Source organism: Pollicipes pollicipes, unplaced genomic scaffold (genome assembly GCF_011947565.3).
Source record: "Pollicipes pollicipes isolate AB1234 unplaced genomic scaffold, Ppol_2.1 Scaffold_2555;HRSCAF=2994_pilon_pilon_pilon, whole genome shotgun sequence".
Taxonomy (NCBI): Eukaryota; Metazoa; Arthropoda; class Thecostraca; order Pollicipedomorpha; family Pollicipedidae; genus Pollicipes; species Pollicipes pollicipes.
In genome coordinates, this window is record NW_023596136.1 from 6,724,586 (window position 1) to 6,749,791 (window position 25,206).

A 25,206-nucleotide genomic window follows, 5' to 3' on the forward strand; every position below is an offset into this window, starting at 1 on the left:
GCTATGTTTGGGGTTTCATGAAGTTCAAATTACACACATTTTTTGGCGTTAACAGGATAGCATGTGACATGCAGCTATAGCAAGCGATGATGCGAGTTAAAATGCCCCTTTTCCTTTAAGCGGCGATGACGTCAGTATTTCCGTCACGCGCACTTCATCCCCGGAGGCCGCGTGATCTGAGCATGATCATGCACAAATCAGGCACCTGAATTTCATTTTTTTATGTGCGCACTAATGTGAAACCAGCTTTGTCGGTGAAAAACATCTGAGGACGAATGTTCGTGCATCCACATCATACGTCTGCAAAGACAAAAACTTTAGCGAAGGTAGTTTGCTACACAAGCTTCATTCTTAGCAAACAGCTGCAAACGAACTTATCCATACGAACGTTTACGATGCAAACAGTTTCGTGCCGAGCTTTTTCAGACTTCTGTTTTGCCGAGGAAGATTTTTCGTTCTTTTTACATTACGAAATTGATGCCGTACGTAGCTTATCTTGGCGGAATTTACGCATGCCAAGTTTGCAACCTGCAAACATCTGTGACACAGCTTTTTCTGTACTTGCTTTTGTCCACAGAGACAACACCCGTCGGATGTCATCTGGTGGCTGTGCCATAACTCTGTTGAAGCCAAAAGCACGCACAGAAAAAGCTCGCACGGCAATTTTTTTAGACAAAGTTTGCATGCCAAACGACAGTAGAGCAACATAGGTATGCTCAAAAGCTTGTCATGCCAAAAGTTAATCATGCAGACAGCTACAAAAGATACAAGTTGTGTGGCAAAACACATGCCGGAAAACTATCGAAGTGAACATATTCTGGGCGGAAAAGCTCATGGGAAAAAGTCTTATGAGTTGCTTGGAGGCGGATACCCTTCAGTTGCAAAAAATCGTTGCAAGGGCCTACACGTCGCCATGTAAAGTTTTAATGGTAGTAATGTGTTTGTGAGCACATATTCATACGTATGTGCTCCTCAGGGGCAGCCGTTGTTTCAGTTAAATCTGGATATCACACATCACGTATAATGCATCACTCATATTCAAACAATTTCAAGCTAGCACGCTTCAAGCATAAAGGCACTTACCACATTTGCATGATCGGCCATGATGAACCATGCACGTTCAGGTTTGGTCGCCGACTTTTTGTAGAAGTGGGCTCACTTACTTTCCTATTTGGATTGTTCTGTACACTGTGTATGACTGAGTTCTGAAAGACTGCATGGTGCGAAGCTCCGTGGATTTCAGCCTTAGTGCATTATGTATTGATACTGAATACACTACCAAATATTCATGCATCCTTTCTCCTGGTTGTTCGACGAGGAATGAGGCTATCAGTACCGTCTTATGCACGTGTAACGTTCCTCAGAGCTGCGCTGGACAATTTCGTGGCTTGAAAGAGCTCTGTGATACTCAACAAATGCTTGCAGCGTAGATGACGTAATACACATGTAAAAGCCTCGCGAAGAGGCATTGTAGATAAACATGTCTAAAACAGCACGAGTTTGAGAAAAACGATTATCACAGATGTTCGGCGGCAATTTGGCTTAGGTGCGCCCCCCCCCCGCACCCCATCTTGATGCTGTAGAGATCAGCATCAATTGTGGCAGATGACACCATGAATGAATTACGTGAAGACTCCAATCGCTTTTGTAAAGAGGCGTCTGGCTGCTCTCCTGCTGAATGGTACACGAAAAATACGGCATTTTTGGACCCATTTGAACACCAAGCAGCTGAAAGCGACTTCATCTGATCAGTTGCATGCCACCGCCAGAAACTCCGACCAAGATTTAGAAGACAGCAATTAGCGGTGTGCTTGGTACTGCCGACCCACCTGGCCAGTCAGCCCGCAAAGCCAGCTGGCCCGCTGACCGGCACCTCTGCGCCGCCGAATCGATGCGAAACCTCCACTTCCCACTGCCGAAATCCCAACGGGCGACCGGCCAGCGGGACACCCGTATTTACCGGGGAGTTCCAAACGTGACAAATGATCCATCAACCACTGAAAGGTAAATAGAGGACTCACTCCATGCCCTTAGCGTACAAACTTCCGACCAACTGCCTCAAGTGACATGACAGTGAATTGGCCAATGTTGACGTGAGCTTCCTCGCCCACGCGCAGTCCATGCGGATGAGATCCATGCCAACTGCCCCTCTTGTTTGTACATAGCATGGTAAAACCGAACGAGTAAGCCTACGGCGCAAAAATTATTACGCACATAGCCAGGATGACAGCGTATGGGCAGCCGATCTGGGTCTCAGATGGGGGGGGGGGGGGGGGGGCCCAGACACCAGCCCGCTTGCATCCTATGCTAACATTTGGCCAGCTTGCCCACCAGCGGCCAGTTTGGATCCGAGCGGAAAGTTTTTTAAACTTTACTTTCCCTTCTTTCTTTACCTTATCTTTCCACTACACACTAACTCGGCTCACCGCTGACACAGTATGTACAAAGTGGTGTTTGGAAGTGAACGTAGTTTCTGCTTCAGAAGTACCATCATCCATCCCATCCTTAGGTTGAGTGCTCCTCCCCATTTCCAATTCATTTCAATTTCCTTCCTCCAATTTTAAGTGTTTACTTAACGCTGTTGATTTAATGGGCAAGGCAACCACACACCACGCCAATCACTGTCACTCACCTTTTCATGGTTATTTTTCATTGGCATTTCCATTCCCTCCTTACCTTTCCCACGTCGCATTTCCGCCAAAATTAGAGACAAGTGCCCCCAACCCACCTAACGCGCTCGCAAACAAAGCCGCGCTCGATTTGTCATCAGCACTTTTGTCAGCAGGAATCACGGCCCAGTATTCGCCCTACGTCACGTCACGTGACCACAGTTACGTGCCTTGTTACGTCACGCGCCGGATGATGATGATGCCAGGATTTTTTGTCAGCCTGTCAGCATGAGGAGAAGGCGCTACCAGATTAAAAAGTCACTCTAACTAAAGCGGGACTTTTATTTGGTAACTCTTGCGTTGGCGAGTAACTCAAGTGGGGAGGGGGTCACTTGTCTCTAATTTTGGGAGAAATGCGACGTAAGATAGAGAAGGAGGAATTGAAATGCCAAGAGCAGCCATGTTAAGGTGAGTGACAATGATTGGTGCGGTGTGTGGATGCATTGCCCAGTAAATTAATAGTGTTATAAGCAAACATTTCAAATAAGAGGGACGAAATTGAAATAACTTGGAAATGGGAAGAATCACCCAACATACGGATGGGATAGATGATGGCAATACCGCAACAGAAGCCACACTTCCGAACACCACTTTGTACGTAGTGTGTCATGGTCGGCGGTAAGCCAGAGTTTGTGTGTGGACTTCAGTAAAAGGTAGAAGAAGAAGGGAAAACAAAATAGGAAAACACTTTCCTGTCATCCCATACATTGCATACACTGTCAGCACACACGACGTCACACATTCCAGAGGGCAAACGTGCTGACGATAGATCTAACGCGACCATGGCGTCATCGTCAGCCGGTGCGTGACGTCACAGGCCGCATGGTTTTGTGGTCATGAGACGTCACAAAGGGCGACTACCGGGCCATGATTGGTGCGGACAAACGTGCTAACGACAGATCGAACACCGCATTTGTCAGTCCGTCAGCATGGAGAGAAAGCGCCACCAGATGAGACATTACTGACTGAAGCGGGGCTTGATTTAGGAGCTTTTGCGGTAGCGAGCACGTTAAATGGGGTTTGGGGGCACTTGTCTCTATCTTCGAGGGAAATGCGACGTAAGATAGATAAGGAGGAAAATAAAAGGCCAAGATTAATGATAAAAAAGTGAGGGACAATGATTGGTGTGGTGTGTGGTTGCAGTGCCCAGTGAATTAATTTGCGTTGTAAGCAAACACTTAAATGAGAGGGAAGGAATTAAAATGAATTGAAAATGGAAAGAAGCACTCAACACACGGAACTTGCACCGGCAAAACATGCTCTTGGATTACCTTTTTAATGTTCGAATCGATATTCTAAAACGTTCAAAAGTACTCCTTTGAGAGACGTCACCATTTTCGTCCGTTCGCCGGCCACCGCCTGATATCAACAAGGGGACCGACGCCGAGCGGCGTACAGAGGCTGCAACGCTGACCTTCACGATTTTTGTTCTAAGACTTGAGAGCTCGCGTGGTCAAAGCGATGCTAGGAAGTTACTTTACTTCTCGTTTCTAAACACAGGTTGCATATTCCCGGACGAACGTGGTAACTGAGAAGCCAGCAGAACTAGTAACGTTTTGCATTCAACTCGCGTTGCGCGTGACATTGGCATTATGACCGTCTCATTTGCCAAACATTCGAGCTAAAGTGTGTTGGAGTTGCTTTCCCCTCGGTGACACAACACCTTGGAACAGTGTCTCCCGGAATTACAACTCACTTGCAATGCGTGTTTGATGACGTGAGCGGAGAAAGGTATTATCGAGAGAAGAGCATATGCCAAAGCGCTTTAAGAAAAGGTTGAAAACCATTTTCTGAACGGATGCGTGGAGGAGTGCTTGGTTTTGTTTTCCACTAGCTGAAACGCATTGGTATATCAATGACTTTTTTGAATGTCAAGAAGCTTCATGTAAACGGGATGCAACGGCTGATGTAGGTATTGTGAACAATTTTCTTGTTAATACATAAATATATGCACCAACAAAATTCAGACGCTGAGAATGGCATATTGTACGCAAAATGGCATATTGCACCTTCCGGTTCACGAGAGAGAGGTATAACGGCATCCCTTCAGCCTCACGAAACAAGTGCGTTTATAAAGAAATTATGCAAACTGCCAGTGTTTCATATGTGATTGCTGTAGCTAAGCTCATGAGATTAAAAAGATGTGGTAAGTGTAGTATATATATATATATATATATATATATATATATATATATCTATATACATCTATATATATATAGGTATTGTGAACACACACACACACACACACACACACACACACACACACACACACAACACACACACACACACACACACACACACACACACACACACACACACCACACACACACACACACACACACACACACCACACACACACACACACGACACACACACGACACACACACACACACACACACACACACACACACACACACACATATATATATATATATATATATATATATATATATATATATATATATATATAAATATATGTATGCCTATTCATTCATACTGGATATCCAGAAACCAAGAAGATACGTGCACTGCATCCGAGAAGTTTTCTTACCCGCTCCCTTATGACGACCTCTAAAACCCTGCCCCCCATCATTTTCAGAAATTGACATTTTCAAATTGCACTTATAATGAGGGGAGGAAATTGAAATGATTTACAAGTGGGAATAAACACTCAACATGCGGAAGGGATAAAAGTTGTTATGCCGGAACAGAAGCCACACTTCCAGACACCACTATGTACGTAGTGTGTCCTGGTCAGCGGTAAGCCAAAGTTAGTGTGTGCCCTGAAACAACAGGAAAAGGAAGAAGGGAAAGTAAGTTTGAAAATTTTCCGTCAGCGTACACATCAAACGCACCGTCAGCATGCATGACGTCACGCATTCCTGCTGACAACCCGTCCTGACGACAGATCGAACGCGGTCTGGACGCACCGTCAGCACGCATGACGTCACGCATTCCAGCGACAATCGTGCTGACGACGGATCTGACATGGGGTCTTGATCAACTGAAGGTTTCATGCAAAAGAGTAAAGGAAAACATATTTTTTACTGATATGGTAGCACATTACTTCTGATACACGTCGACGAAAGAGGCTGTGGCAGTGGCGCTACCGGTGTAGTGAAAGTTGTTTGCATGGGTTGCAGCTGCTTGTTCGCAGGGTTTTCTGGGGCTGTTTCGTGGCCGTGTGATAATCCGTCGTCAAAAATCGGGATGTTAAGTCGCCTTTAGTCTATTTTGTGTACCCGAGACCCAGATACTGCAATTAACCCACCAACTGAATCTTATTGTGAACAGTTTGTTGGACGCCAGATATGCGGTCGCTACTAGAAGCGGTGCTTTTGGTTCTGAGTGGGCTGCTATGTGTTGAAGGCATCATGTTCCAACTGAATCCAAATAACCACAAATGTCTAGTTGAGAAGGTCCATGCCAAGACGCTGGTGACTGGGGAGTACGAAATTTCAGAGTTTCCTGGACAAGTTGTGGACTTCCAGGTTGGTGCTAACAGGCAGCGTGTTTAATATCCATGTTTTGTGTCCGAAATCGTGTTGAACATGTGATAGCAAACTTTTTCTCCATGAGGAATCATTTCATAGTACCATTTACACCATTTAGTTATGCAGTGCATGCATGCTCCTGGTTTCAGGTACATGGCAAGTGCCGAGGCACATTTGCTGTTCCACCTAACATGTTTTCTCTGAACAGGTGGTGGACCAAAATGGACATGTATTGGCCAACAGAGCAGATGCAAAGGGGCATGGAAAGTTTGCCTTCACCACAGACAAGGACACTACATATCAGATATGTTTTGCATCAAGGGTCCATGCAGGTATGACCAGTGAGACTTCAAGCTTTGACATTGGTTTGGTGGCTTTTCTTTTGGTTCAGGCCATTGAGATTGATGTGCTAGCATTCACAAAAACACTGTTGTGCAGGTCATATAATTATCAGGCAAGATGAGTACCCTGGTATTTGCTGAAGCATTGATATGCAGGGTGATTTGGTACCTGGTAGTCATATTAAGACTTCACATTGTATTTATTTCTTTATGCATCATAAGTTAACTTTTTCAGTTGGTTTGTATTTCTGGATGCATGTCTGTGCAGCTGACATGATGCTAGTGGATAGAGACAATTAAAGATGTTTACGACACTTCCCAAGCACTTCGTGACAAATTATTTTTGGTCCATTGGGAAGTTTTATGGTCAGCGATAATGGATTTTATGCTACTGGTCTGATGGTGTCTGCTAATCCAGTCTGGTCTAATACAAAATAATATCTGGGAAAGATTAGGAATGGGCACTGCTGCCACAGCCATGTGTTTTTGATGACACTAGCTGAACATCTAGAAAATTGGGATTTTACTAAATAACACTCACTCTTTCTATCTCCAAAGGTCAATCTGCTATGGTCCATGAAGTCACGCTGAATACCAAGCATGGTGTTGAAGCCAAGAGCTATGAAGGGGTGAGTCTTTAATTTCCCATGCTGTGTGTTTGCAGTTGGTAAAACTATATGTGACCTGTTCTGCCACAGACCTGTGCTTTGCATGATGGAAGGCATACCCTTGCTCATTTTGGGTACTGGGAGTTGAAATGTTGCATTGTGCTACATTATCATTCCATGTGTGTGTATGTGTGTACATGCATGTGTGGGTGCATGCATACATGCATGTGTGTGACAATAAGTAGCCATTCTGTGACCACATTTGGCCTTTGCCATTCAACCAGTTGTGGGTTGCATGATAGTGGGTTCCTTCCTGCATTAGTTTGAGAATGGCATTTGGTGTGGTTGCGTGAGTGGCGTGTGCCCTGACATCTGGCTGATTGGGCAGCTGGCTGAAGCAGCCAAGTTGAAGCCACTGGAGATGCAACTGAAGAAGCTCGAGGACATGTCAGAGGCAATCGTGCAGAACTTCGCCTACATGCGTGATCGGGAGGAGCAGATGCGTGACACCAACGGTCAGTGCCTGCCGCCGGCCGGGGGTGCCACTTAGGCCTATCTCGCGAAACACCCCGCAGACATTAACATAAGTTACACATTCTTGATTTAAATATATATATATATATATATATATCAGCATGTATATATATATATATATGTATATATATATATATATGTATATATATATATATATATATATATATATATATATATGTATATATATATATATATATATACATGCTGAAGCTGTTATGATTGACACGCTGGCCAGGTCACGGATGACGCGACGGCTCATGGCGCCGGTCAGGTGGTGGTGAGAATGCTTACTGTCTGACCGGCGGCGCCCAGGACAGTGAAGAGCGATCAATTTCAAACCGGTGTTTCGGTTAAAAAAGAGGTTCTGTTGACAGGTCGAAGCGGGTAGTAGGCATCGTCCGCAAGGGAGTCAATGCTGATAATGAGGGGTCTGCTTCCGTAGGGACCCGTAAGACCTGCCTGACGCGAGAGTGGATGGCTTCCTGCATGTAGACATGATAGCTTGCTCTAAAGCGCGGCTAGTTATCCCACGCTTCAAAATCGAAGTTTCAGGAGATGATGTACAATTTCTGTACGTACCTGGAGATGTGCATTTGCTTGCAATCAGCCCGCCCACATTTACTGTCTTATCCAATGGTGACGCCGATCTCGTTTTGTTCTGTCACGGCGCTGTGATGTGCCGACCAACGGTTGAATTGTTTGGCCCCTCCACCGCGCTCGGTGGCTGCGCCCGTCTCGTGCCGGCCCGCTGACCGCAGCTGCACGGACCCGCAGAGTCGACCAGCTCCCGGGTGCTGTACTTCAGCGTGTTCGGCATGAGCTGCCTGCTCGGCCTGGCCACGTGGCAGGTGCTCTACCTGCGCCGCTACTTCAAGGCCAAGAAACTCATCGACTAGCCGGCCGGACGACAGTCGCGGTGGAGGATCTCCGGGGGAGAGAAATAGCGGGAGGGGAGGGGCGGCATCCTCACACAGAAGACTGGGGATGGGCCTCAGTCGGCACTCAGTGTCACGCCATGTTAGAACATTGTGACCCGGGTGGCAGAAACAGCCGTTCGTCGGAGCTGTGGCCAGCGCTGGCTCCACACGTCGATTGAAGCGGGGGTTGGGTTCGCCTACAGGCCCGTGTAGAGCGCGGTCCATGCCGGTGCTCCCTCACCACGCCGACGTGTTCACAAAGTCCGCTTTTAAGGATCGGCCGGACCGCGCGCCGAATCGTCTGGGGTGCGAGGCCGGCGCCGGGGGAGGTAAGGGTGGAGGTCGTGTACTGATTGGAGTGACGTGGTCACCCGCCCGCGGGAACTGTAGGGTTGTGAGGACGAACGTCATGCTACTGGGCGGTGCAATGGAAATGGCCTCGCTACTGGCTGTTTTCTATGCTGACTGGTTGCCGTATTGTGACGGCCGGTATGCCTTCAGTGCGGCACCCCTATCGAAATGAAAATAAATGCTCTCGACGGATGTCACACGTGCAACGAACGCCAGCGGTAATGGCGGCGGTGAAAGCAGCGGGGGTCGTAGGGTTTGAGGAATCACTTTGAACCCAGCAGGGAACCGATTGATTTGCCACGAAGCTACGAACTGACTAGTGAGGAAATCGGAGAAATCTGGAATTGCAGAAAATCCCACGGAGCCGTTCCCAGAAGTCCGAAAGTCTGGCAGAGCCGGCGGAAATGTAGCATAAGCTGTTACCTCAGCCAGAGCGACACATCCAGCCATTGGCTCGTTCACAGGAGAAAAGTGCGTGCTGTGGAAGTGGGGTATCAAGGTCCTGATTATATTTCTTTTCATGCTATGATGTAGCCGTCATGCCGAATTCTGGAGCAAGTCAGGCGCTTCCCTTTCCCCGTCCACAATCCTGCGAAGTAGACTGCATCCAGCGAGCGCCTTGAAACATTGGCCCACTGCTGTGCAACCTTACTCGATCGATTTTAGTGTGTGATAAAGGTAACATTTTTAGCAGGCCTTGTTCCAGCAAATGAGCACAAATATCCGCGTCGACACCAATACAGGTTTGCTGCTCACCCATGCGCGTGACGGGCTCCGCATCACCCTGCCATCTATGAGCCAATATGATAACCTTGTGTTCAGGATATTGGCGCACGTGATGCGGAATGTGGCAGTGAATGAAGGGAGACGAAACGAGAGGTTCCATGCAGCGTGATGGGGGGACGTATTAGTGCACGGAAGTAGGCGCACCGTTAGCAGTATCACGCAGTCCGAGCAGGTACACTTCCGCATGCATTGGGTAATCCGAAGCTTTGTGCTGCCTCAGTGACCATGTCGATCGGGGAGGGGCACTACCGGGGCTATTGCCCCATCAGCGCCGGACAGTCGTCGGGGCTATCCCGCACCGATAAGCCAATAACGCGCCCGGCAGCTGTCGGTAAGAGGATTTCGCGCCACGTCTCGGCTGACCACCGGAAGACGCTGGACCGGCGGTGCAGCGATCACAATGTGAACCCAGATTCAGAGGCGGGCAGGGGGAACGAACGCCGCCCTTGGGCGGGATGTTTGCTGCACGGGCTGAGGCGGCACTAGGCGTGGTTCCGTCGCACAGCGGTCTTCGAGGGAGTCGCCTACTTCTGGTCCCTTGGGCGGGATGTTTGCTGCACGGGCTGAGGTGGCACCAGGCGTGGTTCCGTCGCACAGCGGTCTTCGAGGGAGTTGCCTACTTCCGGTCTATGTTCGTTGGCTGGTCCAGTCAATGGAAAGTTTGAAACGGTGCAGTAGGTGCTCCACAAATACTCTGAGGGGACCTAAGTCTGGTCACTTTAAACCAAGAGCATGCACAGAACTCGCGCATTGTACGCGAGTTGAAGATAAATTTTTAGCTTGTCGCTTGTTCCATTTTTACCATTTTTAAAAATGAAAGATTGCAACTTCTCGCTGAAGCAAAACAAAAGATGGATGGTCACCCATGGCTCACACAGAACGCTCAGCTAAAAATCGCCAGGAGGCGTAGGTTAGTAAAGTCTCATGCACACCTCCTCGCACGAGCTCCCACCCCAGCACTGGCCAAAGACAAATGAATGATATCATCCAATCCGGTTGGTTACTCACTTTTCAGACTAACAGGCTACAACGGTAAGAGACAACCTATTTCCCCATTCTATGTAACATCTATCGCGATAATTACTGGAATACTCAGGAGTCGAAACTTTTGCATAGGCTTACCCATCGGACGCGGCGTACGAAAGGATATCTCTTGATTTGAGCTCAGAAAATATACCCGGAAACGGGCTACTGATACCAGGGGGTACGTATCAACTTGACCGCTATTTACCGAAATGCAGCACGAATGGCTGCGCGGCTTACCAATGGCTCTATATCCATAACAATCAGTTCGATATCTTTCAGTTGGCGGACGCTCGGAATCGCAATGGTGGTCCACGCTCCCGTTTAAATGCAAATGCCCGTCTAACGTGAGAAGAATTGGGAAACTTGGGCCAAAGTCTGGATTTATCTATCGAAGTTACTGCATCGGACCTCTATTCCCAAGCGCAAAGTGCCGTCGCTTTTGCTAATACTGTGCCTTTACCGTGCGCAGGTTGCAAATAATGTTGAATACAAGCCCTCGGCAATTTAGTTCATTTTATAGAACTGGTGTCATTCCTGTCGTTGCCTTCATCTTGACGTTCACCCAGCACATAACTTTGGGACTAAACATTCCACCAGCGTCGTTGGCCCATCGCAAGCTATCGCTTTATCCCGCAGGTGGACCGATGGTCAACCGCCGTGCGAACGTTAACTGCGCTGGGCTCTGGCGATTATCCGAGTGGTTCTCATGACTCCGGTTTTTCTCCCGCATCTTTCCGCAGGTTAAACGCAGGGGCCGCGCCGGCCATCTGTAGTTTATCATGAACAAAACACGCTTGCGTAGATGCATGCCTTACATGCGCACCTGCCATTGAAGTGAGTGGTTTCAGCAATGACAGAACAAATGCCAGCGGTGGCACCTACCTACGATAGGTCATCGAGTTGTATTGCTCGGCGGCACCCATTCTTGAAACGGAACCATTGGGGGCACCGTCAGAAGTTGGAGAAATCCTCCCAACATTCAGGATTAGCTGTGGACACACACACACACACACACACACACACACACACACACACACACACACACACACACACACACACACACACACACACACACACACACACACACACACACACACACACACACACACACACACACACACACACACACACACACACACACACACACACACACACACACACACATACACACACACATGTATATATATATATATATATATATATATATATATATATATATATATATATATATATATATATATATAGATCATAGATCTTATTGGTCATACTCAAGATCATAACCCTACTGGTAGTTCGCCGTAGTTGGTGGCCCCTGAATAAGCACTAGTCCACTTTTAACATATTTTGAGTGCTAAATTCCATTAGCAAATGCCACCATCGTTGCAATGCTTCAAGTTTAGGTAACTCTTTGAATTGTTAGAGTTTTCAGCATACCCATGGATTATTGGAAATTCCACGCCTCAGTCATGCATGGGGGGGGGGGGGGAGGGGAGCCCGTCGTCAGGCAACAGACAGTTTCTAAGTCAAGGCGCTATCTTTCAGACGACAAAAAACAATGCACATTGGTAATGATGTTGGTGGTCGTTTTGATGATTACGATAATCACGACCATTCTTAGTCGAGTTTTCAACCGCTCCTGCTTTTGTGAGCTATTCTCCCGTCTATTGGCCCTGTCTGTCCGCGAAAATAATCCGGCGTATTGTTGAGGGCTTGTCTGTCTGCAGGAAGCAACGGTTTCCATGTCGAACTCCAGTCTGTCGAAAAGAATGACCGACCCGTTTGAAGCGTGCGACCCAATATTGTGAGCATTTCATATTTAAGCTGCGTTTCCAGCCATCCACGGAGCCAAATACTCGAGGTGCTGCATAATTCATGAGACAGTTTTAGTTTTCTTGATGTGCCTCTGGGAGTTTCACAGCTGATGCATAATATCCCTGGCAAAGGAAATAGTCAAACGCGTCAGCTCTCAGTAATTAAATCACACTTCACTTCAATGTTTTTGCTGCCGCTTGGAAGAATACTGGGCGCTACGAATGAACAGCAGGCGCATTATTTATGTGTTCTGTGTCTGTAAATACTAGGTATTTTCAGAAATTTCTTGGGACACTGACTGCGCTGAATTTCGTGGAGCTTATCTCGCGAGAGAGAACATCTCCAACTTAAATAGTAAGCAAAGAGCTGCAGGTCAACTTGGCTATGGTGTCAACGCTATTCAGAGATACACCAACGTAACATAAAAGCCGTGCATTTTACAGACATATTTTTATGGAGGCATGTGCTCAAATATTTGATATTTCAACTGCGTCGAAGAATATCTTGGTGCTGCGCACCCGAGCAAGCGATTCTCTGGTGGTCTGGAGACTCAAACCATTGATGCCCTGGACACCAGTGATTTGGGCTGGGTTTCAACAGAACATTTACAGAGGCCCCTTTTAAGCGTTGATCCAATGCTTGTAATCAGCACCACGTGCCGCCATCATCGACCTCAGCCGGCCATTGCTGCAGGATGTGCCAAACACGAGACAACCCATCGTTGGCCGTCATACGCACATAATGAAATTCCGTGTAAGTGGAGTGTGGTGGCTCGAAGATGGGATATCGGCACCTCGCCAGCTTGGACGTGTTAGGCTGACGGGCACAGCTGAAAGCCTGTCATGACCGTGTCGGTAGGAACTCAGCACGGTGAAACCAGCCAGTATACGGCGGGAGGGGGGGGGAGGAAGGGGGGTGGGGTCCACTGCTGACCGCAGAAAATGTTTGCATGCCTTTTTCATTTCGCCGGAGCTGTTTGTCGAATTGCACCGCAGAAAAACATTGTTATTACAGCTGGCAGCCTCCAATGAACTTATTTAGATACGGTCCGTACTGACAGGCAAAATGTACGCGAGCATGTACCTCAGGTTGTAGAGGCCACGGAGAACATAAAGAAGAAGGGCTTTTCATGGATCCTAGGGTGCGGCCCAGTCCGTTCCACCAATCATTACAGCAGTTCACAAGCATGTAATCACATAAAATGCCCGCCTTAATGACACTTTGACTGCTTGACATCTTCAAAATCAATTTTTTCATCACGTTCCGACGCATTTGAAATAGCCAGCTGCAAAATTCGAGACCAATCCTAATCTATGTGTTTTCGAAGCTGTCAATCCAGTATATACCAATCATTAGGCCTGCCGATCTGTGAAAGCCTGCCGAAATTTTGGGTTACCACTTGTGGCGTGGTTAAGTGCTGTTGATTTTCCCCGGATCTGCAGTGTTGACTGACATGAAGCTCCCTGTAATATACTGACAGGAGACGGCACGGATGGCGGATGCTGACATTTTTGACGCCCTCGCGGCATTGGCATGATTACTTTGATTGGAGCAAGGTGTGGCTGTAGTTTGTGACTGACAACAGCAGCGCAATTTCCTATCCGATTGCCCATCTCACAGCTTTGAGAAGAAAGTGGTCCAAGTGCAGGGAGAACCACATTTTTTTTAGGGGTAAGTCGAACCGTTTCTCATTGTTCAGCTCGCCCCAGCTGATGATGTGAAACTACGCCCATGGTTGGGACGCCAAATGACCCCTGCAGTCGTTACCCCCGAAACCCCAATGTACAACAATATACGCCGCAGGCTGACCTGGCTGCGGGTGGATTAAGACGAACGATTCACAGAATGCAAATGCAAAGGAGGGTTTTCCGGTGCCAAGTCCTTTACTCCCATTCGTGACTGCAGCTTACTCCGTCACCAAATACTGAGTCAGCCCAATTACCTAACTTCCCTTACTCGGCACGCACTTCGCAACACTATCCCAAGAACGAAGGTGAAGAAGGTAAACGCAAAGATGTGTTTAAAGTACGAACTTCGCGAACCAGAGCTTACGTGAATGCACTCCACTTACACTTCCAGCTGAATGTACTAGCAGTCACGTGCGCTGCCACCTCAGACGGGAGGTGAACCAGCGAGCACACGAACGCTTTGAGTATTGATGCGTTGCACATGCGGTCCTGTGGTACATGGTACCGCTGATACGGTCAGCCTCCCTTGCCGCCATTCAAGTGCACTCAACTTTCCGACGCGCGCAGAAACCGTGCGTCAAATTGCAGCAAGATAACCCTCAAAACAGCTCAGCGTGGCTGTAATTCAAGGCGAGCGCGCGTGCAGCTGCGCGTCCCAGGGCGCACATAGCGGCGGCCCCCTGGCGCCAGTTTAGTGGCGGGTATGAATAAACAAGTAGGCACTGCGGCCGCGTCATAAGGCCGAACAAGGCCATATCTCGTGCGTTTTGTTGCTGTATGCATCTTCGCCACTGGGGAAGGGCTCGGGCCGGTCGCGGCAGGCAGTCGGCGGTGGATGCGGCACCCGACACCGCACTGGTGGACGGATGGTGAACTGCCCATGCGTCGTGGCATGACACCGACTCAAATGGTTGTCAGTACTCAAGGAATCTTGAAGGTAACAACAGGCGAGCATTTCAGGCCTAAAATTACTTTTGGGTCGTCATCTTTGGCCCAGCGTGTCAAGGTTCCCCGCTAGCTGGAATGCAACATGTGCAGCTTGCGCAGGCTTGGTATCACAGGTTGAACTTCGTATCTCTGGGGGTATTTCGTCCCCTCCCCCCCCCCCCCTCACCAATGCCCATGAGGGCGCCTTACGCAGGGCTCAAATCACCAAATCAATCAAATAATGGCCTATCATCAGCTAGCCGTTAACAGCCACAAATAACTAAATATTCATATCCCACGAAAGCAATAACATATCCGGCGCATCATAATACAAAAAAAGAAGCTCCTGCGCTCATGAATTCCTTTTCCTCATTCCTCATGAATATTGTGCCAATGTCACCTTAATTCAGTGCGATCAAATGCCAAACATTGCTACCAGTGATTGTCCGTTCCTTGTAGTGTATTTTCATGTGTAACAATTCAATGTGCCAAGTCGATTATTTAAGTATGACGCCTTAGAGTCAATATCACATTTTTGATTAACATTGGAGGACCCTGACCACCAGCCCCCGGCGCGTTCAACTAAGAACTTACAGCGACTAGACTTGCGCCACACTGAGTAACTTGTTACCCCCACATAACATCATATGCTACATTAGCCTCATGACGTTTCACATTTTGGAGCGTGACGCTCTCTGGACCTTTTCTCCGATTATGATCATTCTGATTTGCTTGGTTGCGTTTCTAAAGGGGACTGGGATGAGAGATGATGTATGATAAGGTCAGTACGAGGGAGCTGCGATAGAAGTAGAGAGGAGGGAGAGGGACAAATAGAAAGAAGAAGGGATAGTAACAGGCAGACCGAACAGGCTGCAGTTCATTCAGCCTTTGTGAACCGCGACCGGTCGGTTATCAAAATCATTTTGATTTAAACATGAACTTAGGCTGCAACTTTGACAAGCGTGGCCCCATAAACTAGGTGCACCATGTCTTGCAACGATTCGAAACAGAAGGCGCCAGATGACGCCACTGTTTCGGAACTTGGACAGTCACTCGTCGCGTAGGAAATATAAGACGCACAGATGTTCAGCTTTGTCAACGGCGGTGGTCCTGCCTCTTGTGTTGGGCTGAGATGCTCGCAGTTCGCGATTTCTCCTCCATAAGAACAATGGAGATCCCAAACCCTCTCGACGAGCGCGTGCGCTCCCAAGAGGAAATGGAAGCATCTCACGCTCTGAGCAGCCTACACCGGTGCAATTGTAAACTAGCTAAACCAACTAGTACCTGAACTTCTGAACATCATACACCGGTATAAATACAAACACGGCAACCACAAAATGCACCGATATGAATAAAAAAGAGCATATGGATGGGCTGAAGCGTACTGATTGCAGGCACGAAGTGACATGCATGTTGACGTGGATCAGATAACATAGTCAATCAATGAGAACGGAGGTTTGTCCTCGCCGATTTCCGACGCACAGAAGACCCAGACGTGACCGGGTCACGTGCCCCGAGGAAGATCGCAAGGACATGGTTCCGTAAGGCCTATCGCATGGAAGCTCACTGAAGCTCTCGAATGGGGGACCGTGTGACGCCTCCGAGGCCACCGCCAGAGCTGTCCGTTACTCCGATGTCGGTCCCTGGTCTCGTCTTGTTCATCTCGGCACCCGACGGACGTGCACCCACGGGGAGGGGGGGGGGGGGCGTCGTGGACTGTGCTGTGGCGCGTCGCTCATACACAGCTTCGCGTGAAGTGTGGCGTGTCCCACGACTACGAGGCACTGCCCCAGCAGCAGACGAGAAACACAGGAGACGAGGGCATTGCTGTGCACTTGCGCCGGAAGCTCTGCATGGGCGACGCGGAGCTCACAGGTCATGTCATAGCAGAGCTTGTTACCTGGGCCGAGGTCGCCTTGTACCCATCCGGGGGACAAGACTGCGTACGCCATTTTGCCAGCGAAGACCGCGACAGATCTTCTTCCGTGCCACACAATGCCACTCCACGGGCACCCTTAGCCAGAAGACGCCTTGTCCATGCAGACTCACCACCACATGAAGAGAAATGTCCGCGGATGGACGAGATGTGCCCGTTTCGCGCAGGCCTTTCATGTTTTTACGTGGCTGCTTCGATGCAGGATGTTGGTAGGGAGAACCAATGAATCTTAGCCTGGAGTGGCTTGTTCGGAGGTCCAATTAAATGAGATACGGGTGAAGTACCACGACTGGAAAAAGGGGCAAGTCGGATGATTGGAAGCCTTCTGTATCAGTTATTCCAGAGCCTGTTACAAAGAGAGGGCACGGAATAGTGGTTGATCTAAAAAAGAAGCATATGAAAATGTGAGTGGGTTTCCAAAACAAAAGTAACAACTGGAATGCATTTTTCATAATCACTTGTTAGTGTTCAGGGTTATGATAGTTGCCTTGCATTCTGGACACTTTACTCACGACCACCGGACTTACCGGCCCGTTGCACTGCCGCTTAGCGACTGTGCGTTGACGTGGCCGTCAATCCTTTCTTGCCTTACCCCTTGTCATCCTTGCCCCAGCTCACCCTCTCTCTCTCTCCCTAATTTATTGAATGTTTTATCTGAATTGGCCTTAGCTATTTTTCTTAGCGTGCCCGGCTTATTGGACGCGGAAAGTAAGCTCGTCAGACCAAAGAGCTGGCCTCTTGGAAACTCTGGTTGCGTACGCCTGTCAGCCCGTAGGACTCCCCACCGCTTTAGCGCGGAGGCGGTTGCCTGCTTCAACTGTCAAGGACATTTCCCTCCAAACAGAGGTCAGTCTGGTGAGCATCAACGCGCTGGCGGAACATCTTTAGCGCCCAGCTCATCGTCACGCTAGCCTCACCAGTGATCATCGGCTTCGTTGCCCAGTCGCTGAGTACGCGCGCTGCAAATACGGCCACTCCGCCGACTCTCAACTGAATCCCAGCAACCCGCAAGCAATAGCAGAATCCCAACAACCTCATCCCTGCTCATTTCGCGCGAATGGGACAACGTTTGACCGCCGTTGATAGTGGACCTTTGATGGTGTCTCGCGGGGAGGAGGTGGGACAGCAGACGCCTCTGCAGCCCGGCCGGCGGACTCATTTCCGGTGCGGCCAGCCTGGACCGGGCCCACCTGGGTTCCATTCGCTCGCCGGGTCGTAAGTCAGGCGGGGATTAGCCGGTGAGATGCGCTCCCCGAGCGAGTGTTTTTCGAGGGTGACAAGACTGAGATGAGTGAGCCGTAAAGGTCTTGATGGCGGGACATCAAAGCGTGATATGTGGCCCGGCAGTGACGGCTCAGAATTACGCCGCCAGTTCGACAGTAAAACGGCAGCGGGTGCTGACGGTGTGGTCAGAAAGTCGGAGCCGAAGGCTGTCTGGGCGCGAGGCCCTATGACGTCAGGGCATCTCTTTCATCGGGACGTTGAATGCCTCGCCGCAGACCCCAACTACTTTCGCGGCATCGGGCCACCTCACCGGCGGGACGTCGGTCACCACGGAACACCGGGAATATAAAGCAGCCTTCAGTTCTGTCAGTGCTTAGATTAGGCCACTGAGTGGTGCGGATTCAGAAGCAGATGCGGCCCCAGAAACAGATCATCCATCATAGCAGGGTCGACAGGAGACATCGTCAGAAGAACACTCTTCCCGTAGTGGACATCGAGCTCGGGTTTGTTCAGAACAATACGTTCGCGATGTCCTCGTGCCAATGCGCGCCAAGGTACAACATTGGATTGTAGCAAGGGACAAGACTAATGCAACAGAGATAATTGAATGCTTTCCTAATTGAGGCTCCAATAATAGTGAATCTCTCCCCGTTGTCTGAAATCATCAATTATTTCTAAACAATGTCCTACAGGCGTAAAACGGTAATCCGCGAATTACTGCAGGTGATCGGTGTGCCCTTTTAGTGCAACATCTTTTAAGCTTGTTAGCATGCATTAGCCGCGTTTACGCAGCATAATGCAAGTGTTGCCAGATGGCACTGAGTGTCTTGTGTCTTGAGTGGACTTTTTATATATCCATAAACTGATCCATGTCATTTTCAGATATGTTTCCATAGCGACGTCTTTGTCAAGACAGTGAAGCCCGCCACTGATGCCAGCGGAACTTAACGCATGGCGAGTGGGCGGGCGCCCACCCGCGGGCGCGCGATTTCTGCGAGCCCAAGCTCTGAAAATATGGCGCAGTGTTGGAAGACACACGCTCGCACGCACCTCACGACTTTGCGTCCAAGATAACGAATCAGCGTCGCGCTCAGTGTCAGCAAAATGCCCAGCAATCCGCACCGAGTAAAACAGCTCCGCATTGCGAAAGTCTCCAAAATGGAACAGGACAGCTATTCTGAAAACTGACTGGGTTTTCTGTAGCTGCAGACTCTGCGGTAGAGAATATCGGAGCCTGGTCTTGAATATGACCAGGCGGCTATATTCTTCAATGCACGTATGTAGAACGTTTTGTTCGAAATTTATTCAGTGGTGGTGGCCGTGGTGGACACCACCTTTCGACTGTGTTAGTACCCGTTTACCAGGATTGAAAATGCTTTTGAATATCACCTAACGTTTCTGGCAATCTTGGAAACGCTTGTCACTATGCGAAAACAAAGATGACTTCCGTTCGGAACGCGACTGGCATGCCTGATAATTTGTCAATGTTTCATACATTAAATTAGATGAGCAGCTCAAAGCCGCAACTGGAAGCAGACGCCAACAACACTAGCCCTGAGACAAAATGGCAGTCAGTGACCGCAGTGAGTCAGTGACCGCAGTGAGTCAGTGACCACAGCCAACCGAACGCTGGGGGGCCTTTCTCCAGTGTCACACGAAAAACGGGTCGACTTGGGGCCCACACGAGTCGGGCCCCGCCATAAGATGTGTCTTCTCACCTGTGTGGTACGAGGCAGAAACGGTCATTTTCCTCCGCCACGTATGCCGGTGCAGCAGGCTTGCCTCGATTGCTGCCTCTGAACCGTACACGTCCAGCGATGGTCCGTCTTACTTTACCTCAGTTTCCTAACTGGACCTAGAAAAATGCTAAAAATACGTGCCCTTTTAATATGTTACTTTAATCTCCTAAATAACGCCTGAATTCCGTAAAACTGCTTTTGAGATCCAGCGACACTAGTGAACGCCCGTTAACGTTTGTGAGAAGGTGAAACAAGAATTGGCATTACCCCAATATTTGGCGAACAACAAAGTGCCGAGGAACATACCTACCTTGCACCGCAAAACGGTGTTGAGCATCATAAGGACGCATAGCAAACCCTTGACCGCAAGTCGGCAGAAAAACGTGCCCCACAAAACATCACAAAGCGATAGTTGCTAGCATTCGGATTAGCATCCAACCTTGCGACAGCAAGCGCACAGAAGAACCCCCTGAAAAATGACCATTTTCTGCTTCATCGTGTTTGATAACGCGAGTCCACCGGGCTAACCACGGGAGCTCAATCTTGCTCAAGTTCTGCCGGTCCGACAAACTTCAGTCAAGTATCGATGAGATCCACTGGCCACCGAGCCGCAATAATGGCTGGATCACGCCGATGATGGGCTCGTAACTGCCGTGAAAGTTTCACGGAGGCTCCACACCCCGCGGAGCCACGCCCGCCGACAATGGCGAGCACTGAGGACACTCGAGGCCGCCTGAGAATGTGAACGAGCATGATGCGCTGCTGTTGACCTGATCTCCAGCCGCTGCATGAGTCTTCAGGAGTTCGCGTCAGGCACAGAGCAGCCACTGGACCTCTGAACGCTGTGGTCTTCAGGAGTTCGCGTCAGGTACAGAACAGTCACTGAACCTCTGAACGCTGTGGTCTTCAGGAGTTCGTGTCAGGTACAGAACAGTCACTGGACCTCTGAACGCTGTGGTCTTCAGGAGTTCGCGTCAGGTACAGAACAGTCACTGAACCTCTGAACGTTGTGGTCTTCAGGAGTTCGTGTCAGGTACAGAACAGTCACTGGACCTCTGAACGCTGTGGTCTTCAGGAGTTCGCGTCAGGTACAGAACAGTCACTGAACCTCTGAACGCTGTGAAGCCGTTCGGTTGAATTCATGGCAACAACACGCGAACTGAGCATCGACTGCCCAATGTGGATGGATTGTGACCTTGGACATTTTCTCAAGCCTCGTTAATCAGGAACTTAACCTTTCGCACGTCTCTGTTCTTTCTGTCCTTGAGTTATCTTCTACGTCCTTTTAATCTTGTTAGGCCTGACGTCGACTTCTGCACGCGTTTACGCAGCCCCTCGTTGTGCTGTAGCTAGGTTTAGAAGCTTGCTTAACACCCCGGCGGCTCAAACTCTGCGAGCAGACGAGTGAAGCGGGGCCATCTGGACTAAATGGATACAAAATACGGCTCGAGTGATTTATCATCCGACATACATCACCTTTATTACAGAAGTTTGTTGCCGGAATCAGAATGAGATTCTGCACGCGCTGGCGGCGGCCAGGCCGGTTGTCGTAGAGCGTCGACCAAGCGCCGGGGTGGGGCACAGACGCGCCTCCTAACGCGCAGCATGACCTCTCTGCCACCCCAGCTCAGCCCCGCCTCCGTCACGGAGGAGGCACCCATGCACACTCGTTCCGCTACGCTACCTTGGCGCAAAGAACTCCGGCACGGACGTCAACACGTGGCCGGATTTGTTCGCGGCACAAGTGGGGCAGAGGCGCACCGAATGAGCGAGCGCCCAGTGCAGTCGGCCGGCGTCCGCTGGCTCACCATTGACATGTACCACCTGTAGTCCCCGCGCAATGGCTGTTATCAATCGATCGCCCCGGGTGTTCATGCCGTGCCATCGGTCGGGAGCTGCGCTGCCACTCCATGATGCAGGGATCAGTTACCGATGAAATCTGTGGGGAAGGAAGCAGGGGTGAGGTGTCCTACTTTCACAGCGCCCAGTTTTAATGGGCGAACACCTGTCATTCACATCCCCTACTGCAACTGTCAAACGGGATGCTTTCATTGTTCATGCTTGTGGAAGAAGGAACCCTGTCATTGCAGTGTTGGTCGTGAAATGACTTGCTGTTTGAATTGGTGACGCGTATCAATCCAGTGCGCGACGGGTGTCATGATCCAATGTGCAACACCTCGTATGTCATGCCTGTACCACAGTCGCCCCTGTTTTCCAGTACAAGGGGTAACACCTTGTAGAGGGGTAAAGGGATGCAAGAGGTGAAAACGACACAGTGGATGAAGGGATAGATTTATCCGACCGTTTCCACCGGCAGGCATTTGAGCGACCACGACTAGACATGGTGAGATATCTTGGACTTGATGTGCCCGCACGACATACCTGAGGTTGTCTGGTTTACCTGGCTTTATCTGGCGTGACCGTTTGGCGACGCTGCCTCCTCGCATGCAGCAAACAGCTGCAAGATCTGTCGTGAAAACAGTATGTCATGACGCGACTGTCAAGACAACAACTCTGGACTACCTCGGGATATGATACTAAACCTGCCCACTGAAAGCAAGTGGAATATGGCGAAGATATCGAGCAACGGCTGAATAAAAGCGGCAGAATAATCTGGCGAAGTGGTGATCACAAGCATGACAGGACGGGTCACGAAGTGGTGATCACAGGCATGACAGGACAGGTCACGAAGAGTTCCGTCCTGGCCTGGAGCCCAGGGAATATTCTTCAACACTGCTCTTCAGCTGACATTTGGCAAGAACGAAGATGGATGGTGTCTTCATTCCAGTTGAAGCGGTCGTGGTATTCAAAGGAGGAGGTCGGCGAAATGCGCGACTGTGTCCCTGGTCGTCCCCAGCCACGTGACATTGTCACAGCGGTCGATACACCGCTTCTGACCTTCCCAAGTGTATGCACCTCTGACCACCCCCCACCGCGGCCTCCGACTGGAGCTAGCCGCTCGTGATCGCTGGCGTCGGTCAGTTCAAACCGGGCTGGGCACAAAAGAACTCGGCTGAACTAACATGCCCATTGGCTTTGTGGCCTGATTGCCGACAGTCACGCGGGTCGCGTTAGCTGCTGATGCATCGAACCCGTCCACGCAAAACATTGCCGGGCTCTCCACCGAGCAACTTTAACTTGTGCTACGCCTTGAGTGTTTGAGCCTACCAAAAAAGGATTCCAACTTCTTCCTGGAATGGTTTTTCTCCTTCTATTTTTTTCCAATAAACGCAGAACGACGCAAATATTTCCACTAGTACACCTTTTGTTTCGAATCACGGAGCGTTGCATACGGCCAAAGGCGCTGCCGTAATGGAGGGCCACTATAGCCCACTGACCTCCCATAGGTCTCTTGCTGAGGGGCAAGGTCTTGCAGAAATAGATCAGCATAAAGAGTGAGCGACTGACAAAAGTATACAATGCAAACCACGAGGGGACGCTGAAGCTTTCTACTCCTCTGACTGAAATGTATTTTTTGGTGGATCTAATTAACTTGAGGCCTTATATTTTTTCGGCTAGAAACGACCCTCTCAGGCCCATATTGATGGACTGGTGTCTGCAGACCTCACGGTATGCTGAGAAGGCATCCGGTACCAAATTTGTTCGCCATAATTTGTCATAACGATTCTTGGCCCATTCTTATTTATGCACGTACTTTGTAAGATGTGCGATAGCTCCGATCATGTCTATACTGAAGCTGAGAATATGTAGAGAAGTGACGTGTGACGGTACTTCATTTGCCGTGTCCTCTGCCGTCCTTCCACAGTCACTCTCACTTTCCAGCTTGCCTATGGTCCTGGCTTGAGTCTAGGAGCCATCAGGGGATTTTCGATCGGCCGTTCGCACTGCTCGCAGGTCGGGCACAGTATTGCGAAATCGGTCGGCGGCGGCCTTGAGGGCTCGCGGCCCCGGGGTCGAACAACTAAGTCCACCACCAGATTCTGATTTCTCCCAGAAATGAGACCACTTTGTGGAAATATTCGAGAGAAAACTGCTTATTAGCCCGATGTTTTTTACCTTCCCACCTTCTTTGCTTAAAGGTCAAATGAGGATGAACAGTGGTAGCAATGGGGAAATATTCGCTGCATGTACCACGGCAGCATCATTGATTTCTCCGTCATTGGGTTTTCCTTGAATTAATTTGCATCACAAGCTGGCCGAGTCGAGAAGATTCGCCGTTCACTTGGCAGAGCCGAGATGCAGATTCGACTAGGGGAGGAGCATTTATCCGGATTCCTGCCTTGGAAAACTGTGGAACCGCACGATAACTGTGTCCACAAAGCCGTATTGGGCCGCATGTATCAAGTAAGTCATAGTAGCAGAGTTTGTAAGGAAGTCATAACGTTCCTAAAAGATACTCTCATATGCTCTCATTCTGAGCAGTTGACCGGATTAGCCAACCTCCAAGCGTAGAGCTCATTGTTTCGCATTTCAACTATCACGCCCTCACCTAATTCATACGCACATGCGTTTTTAAATAGAAACAGGGTCAATATATTTGCGAGGTACTTTCGAATAAAGCATAGTAGAATTATCTGAAGTTCAACGCGTGCTAGCATTTGGCGGTGTGGCCTGATGCAAATGCTTGACATACCCGTAACTCAGCATGGTTCATTGCTTTCTAGGTAAAATATTGACCGGTCCCATAAAGGGTGTTTTGGTATTGTATGTGATGTTGACGCAATGAATGAGTCCAGGCGTGGTGTTGTTGACTTTACTCAATTTTCTATTCAATCACCTTGGTCCCGCACACTACCGTGCTTGACATGTCATAGATCGTTTTGTCCCCAGAAATTACCATTTACGACATGCCACCAAGAATGGAGGCGGTTTGAATCAGGTCGTTCAGAGCAACCTAAGTCACGCTTGGTGCTTCCGGCAAATCCGCCAGTTACAGGGGCGACAGCGTAGCGTCATTGTCGAGCCAGCTCGCCGCCTGGTGGTAATAAGGTTTCAACAAGCCATCGGCTCCAGCTGTCTTGGCGCTGTATGGGCTCCATCCAGCTGGTGACACGGAAACGACGCGAGGAATGGCATCTGCGCATGATCTGAGGCGTGGCTTTAACTCGCTGGCGACGGCAACCAGGAGCTTATGTCGATTTGTACTGCACAATACGTCCGTGGCCTGGCAAAAAGCGAAGTTGGGGAAAAATG

At 49.3% G+C, this 25,206-nt stretch overlaps 2 protein-coding genes across 2 annotated transcripts in view; one reads left to right on the forward strand and one right to left on the reverse strand.

Annotated features, from left to right (window-relative positions):
- The window catches only part of mtSSB (mitochondrial single stranded DNA-binding protein), a 43,366-nt gene that overhangs the window by 16,802 nt on the left and 1,358 nt on the right, over nucleotides 1–25,206 (reverse strand). The gene's annotated exons all lie outside the window — the stretch shown is intronic.
- LOC119103961 (transmembrane emp24 domain-containing protein bai-like) lies at nucleotides 5,811–9,108 on the forward strand. The gene is made up of 5 exons (XM_037227677.1): nucleotides 5,811–6,160; nucleotides 6,372–6,495; nucleotides 7,063–7,133; nucleotides 7,501–7,627; nucleotides 8,421–9,108. Exons 1-5 carry the CDS (start codon nucleotides 5,981–5,983, stop codon nucleotides 8,540–8,542), a joined length of 624 nt encoding a protein of 207 aa, XP_037083572.1. The 5' UTR covers nucleotides 5,811–5,980; the 3' UTR covers nucleotides 8,543–9,108.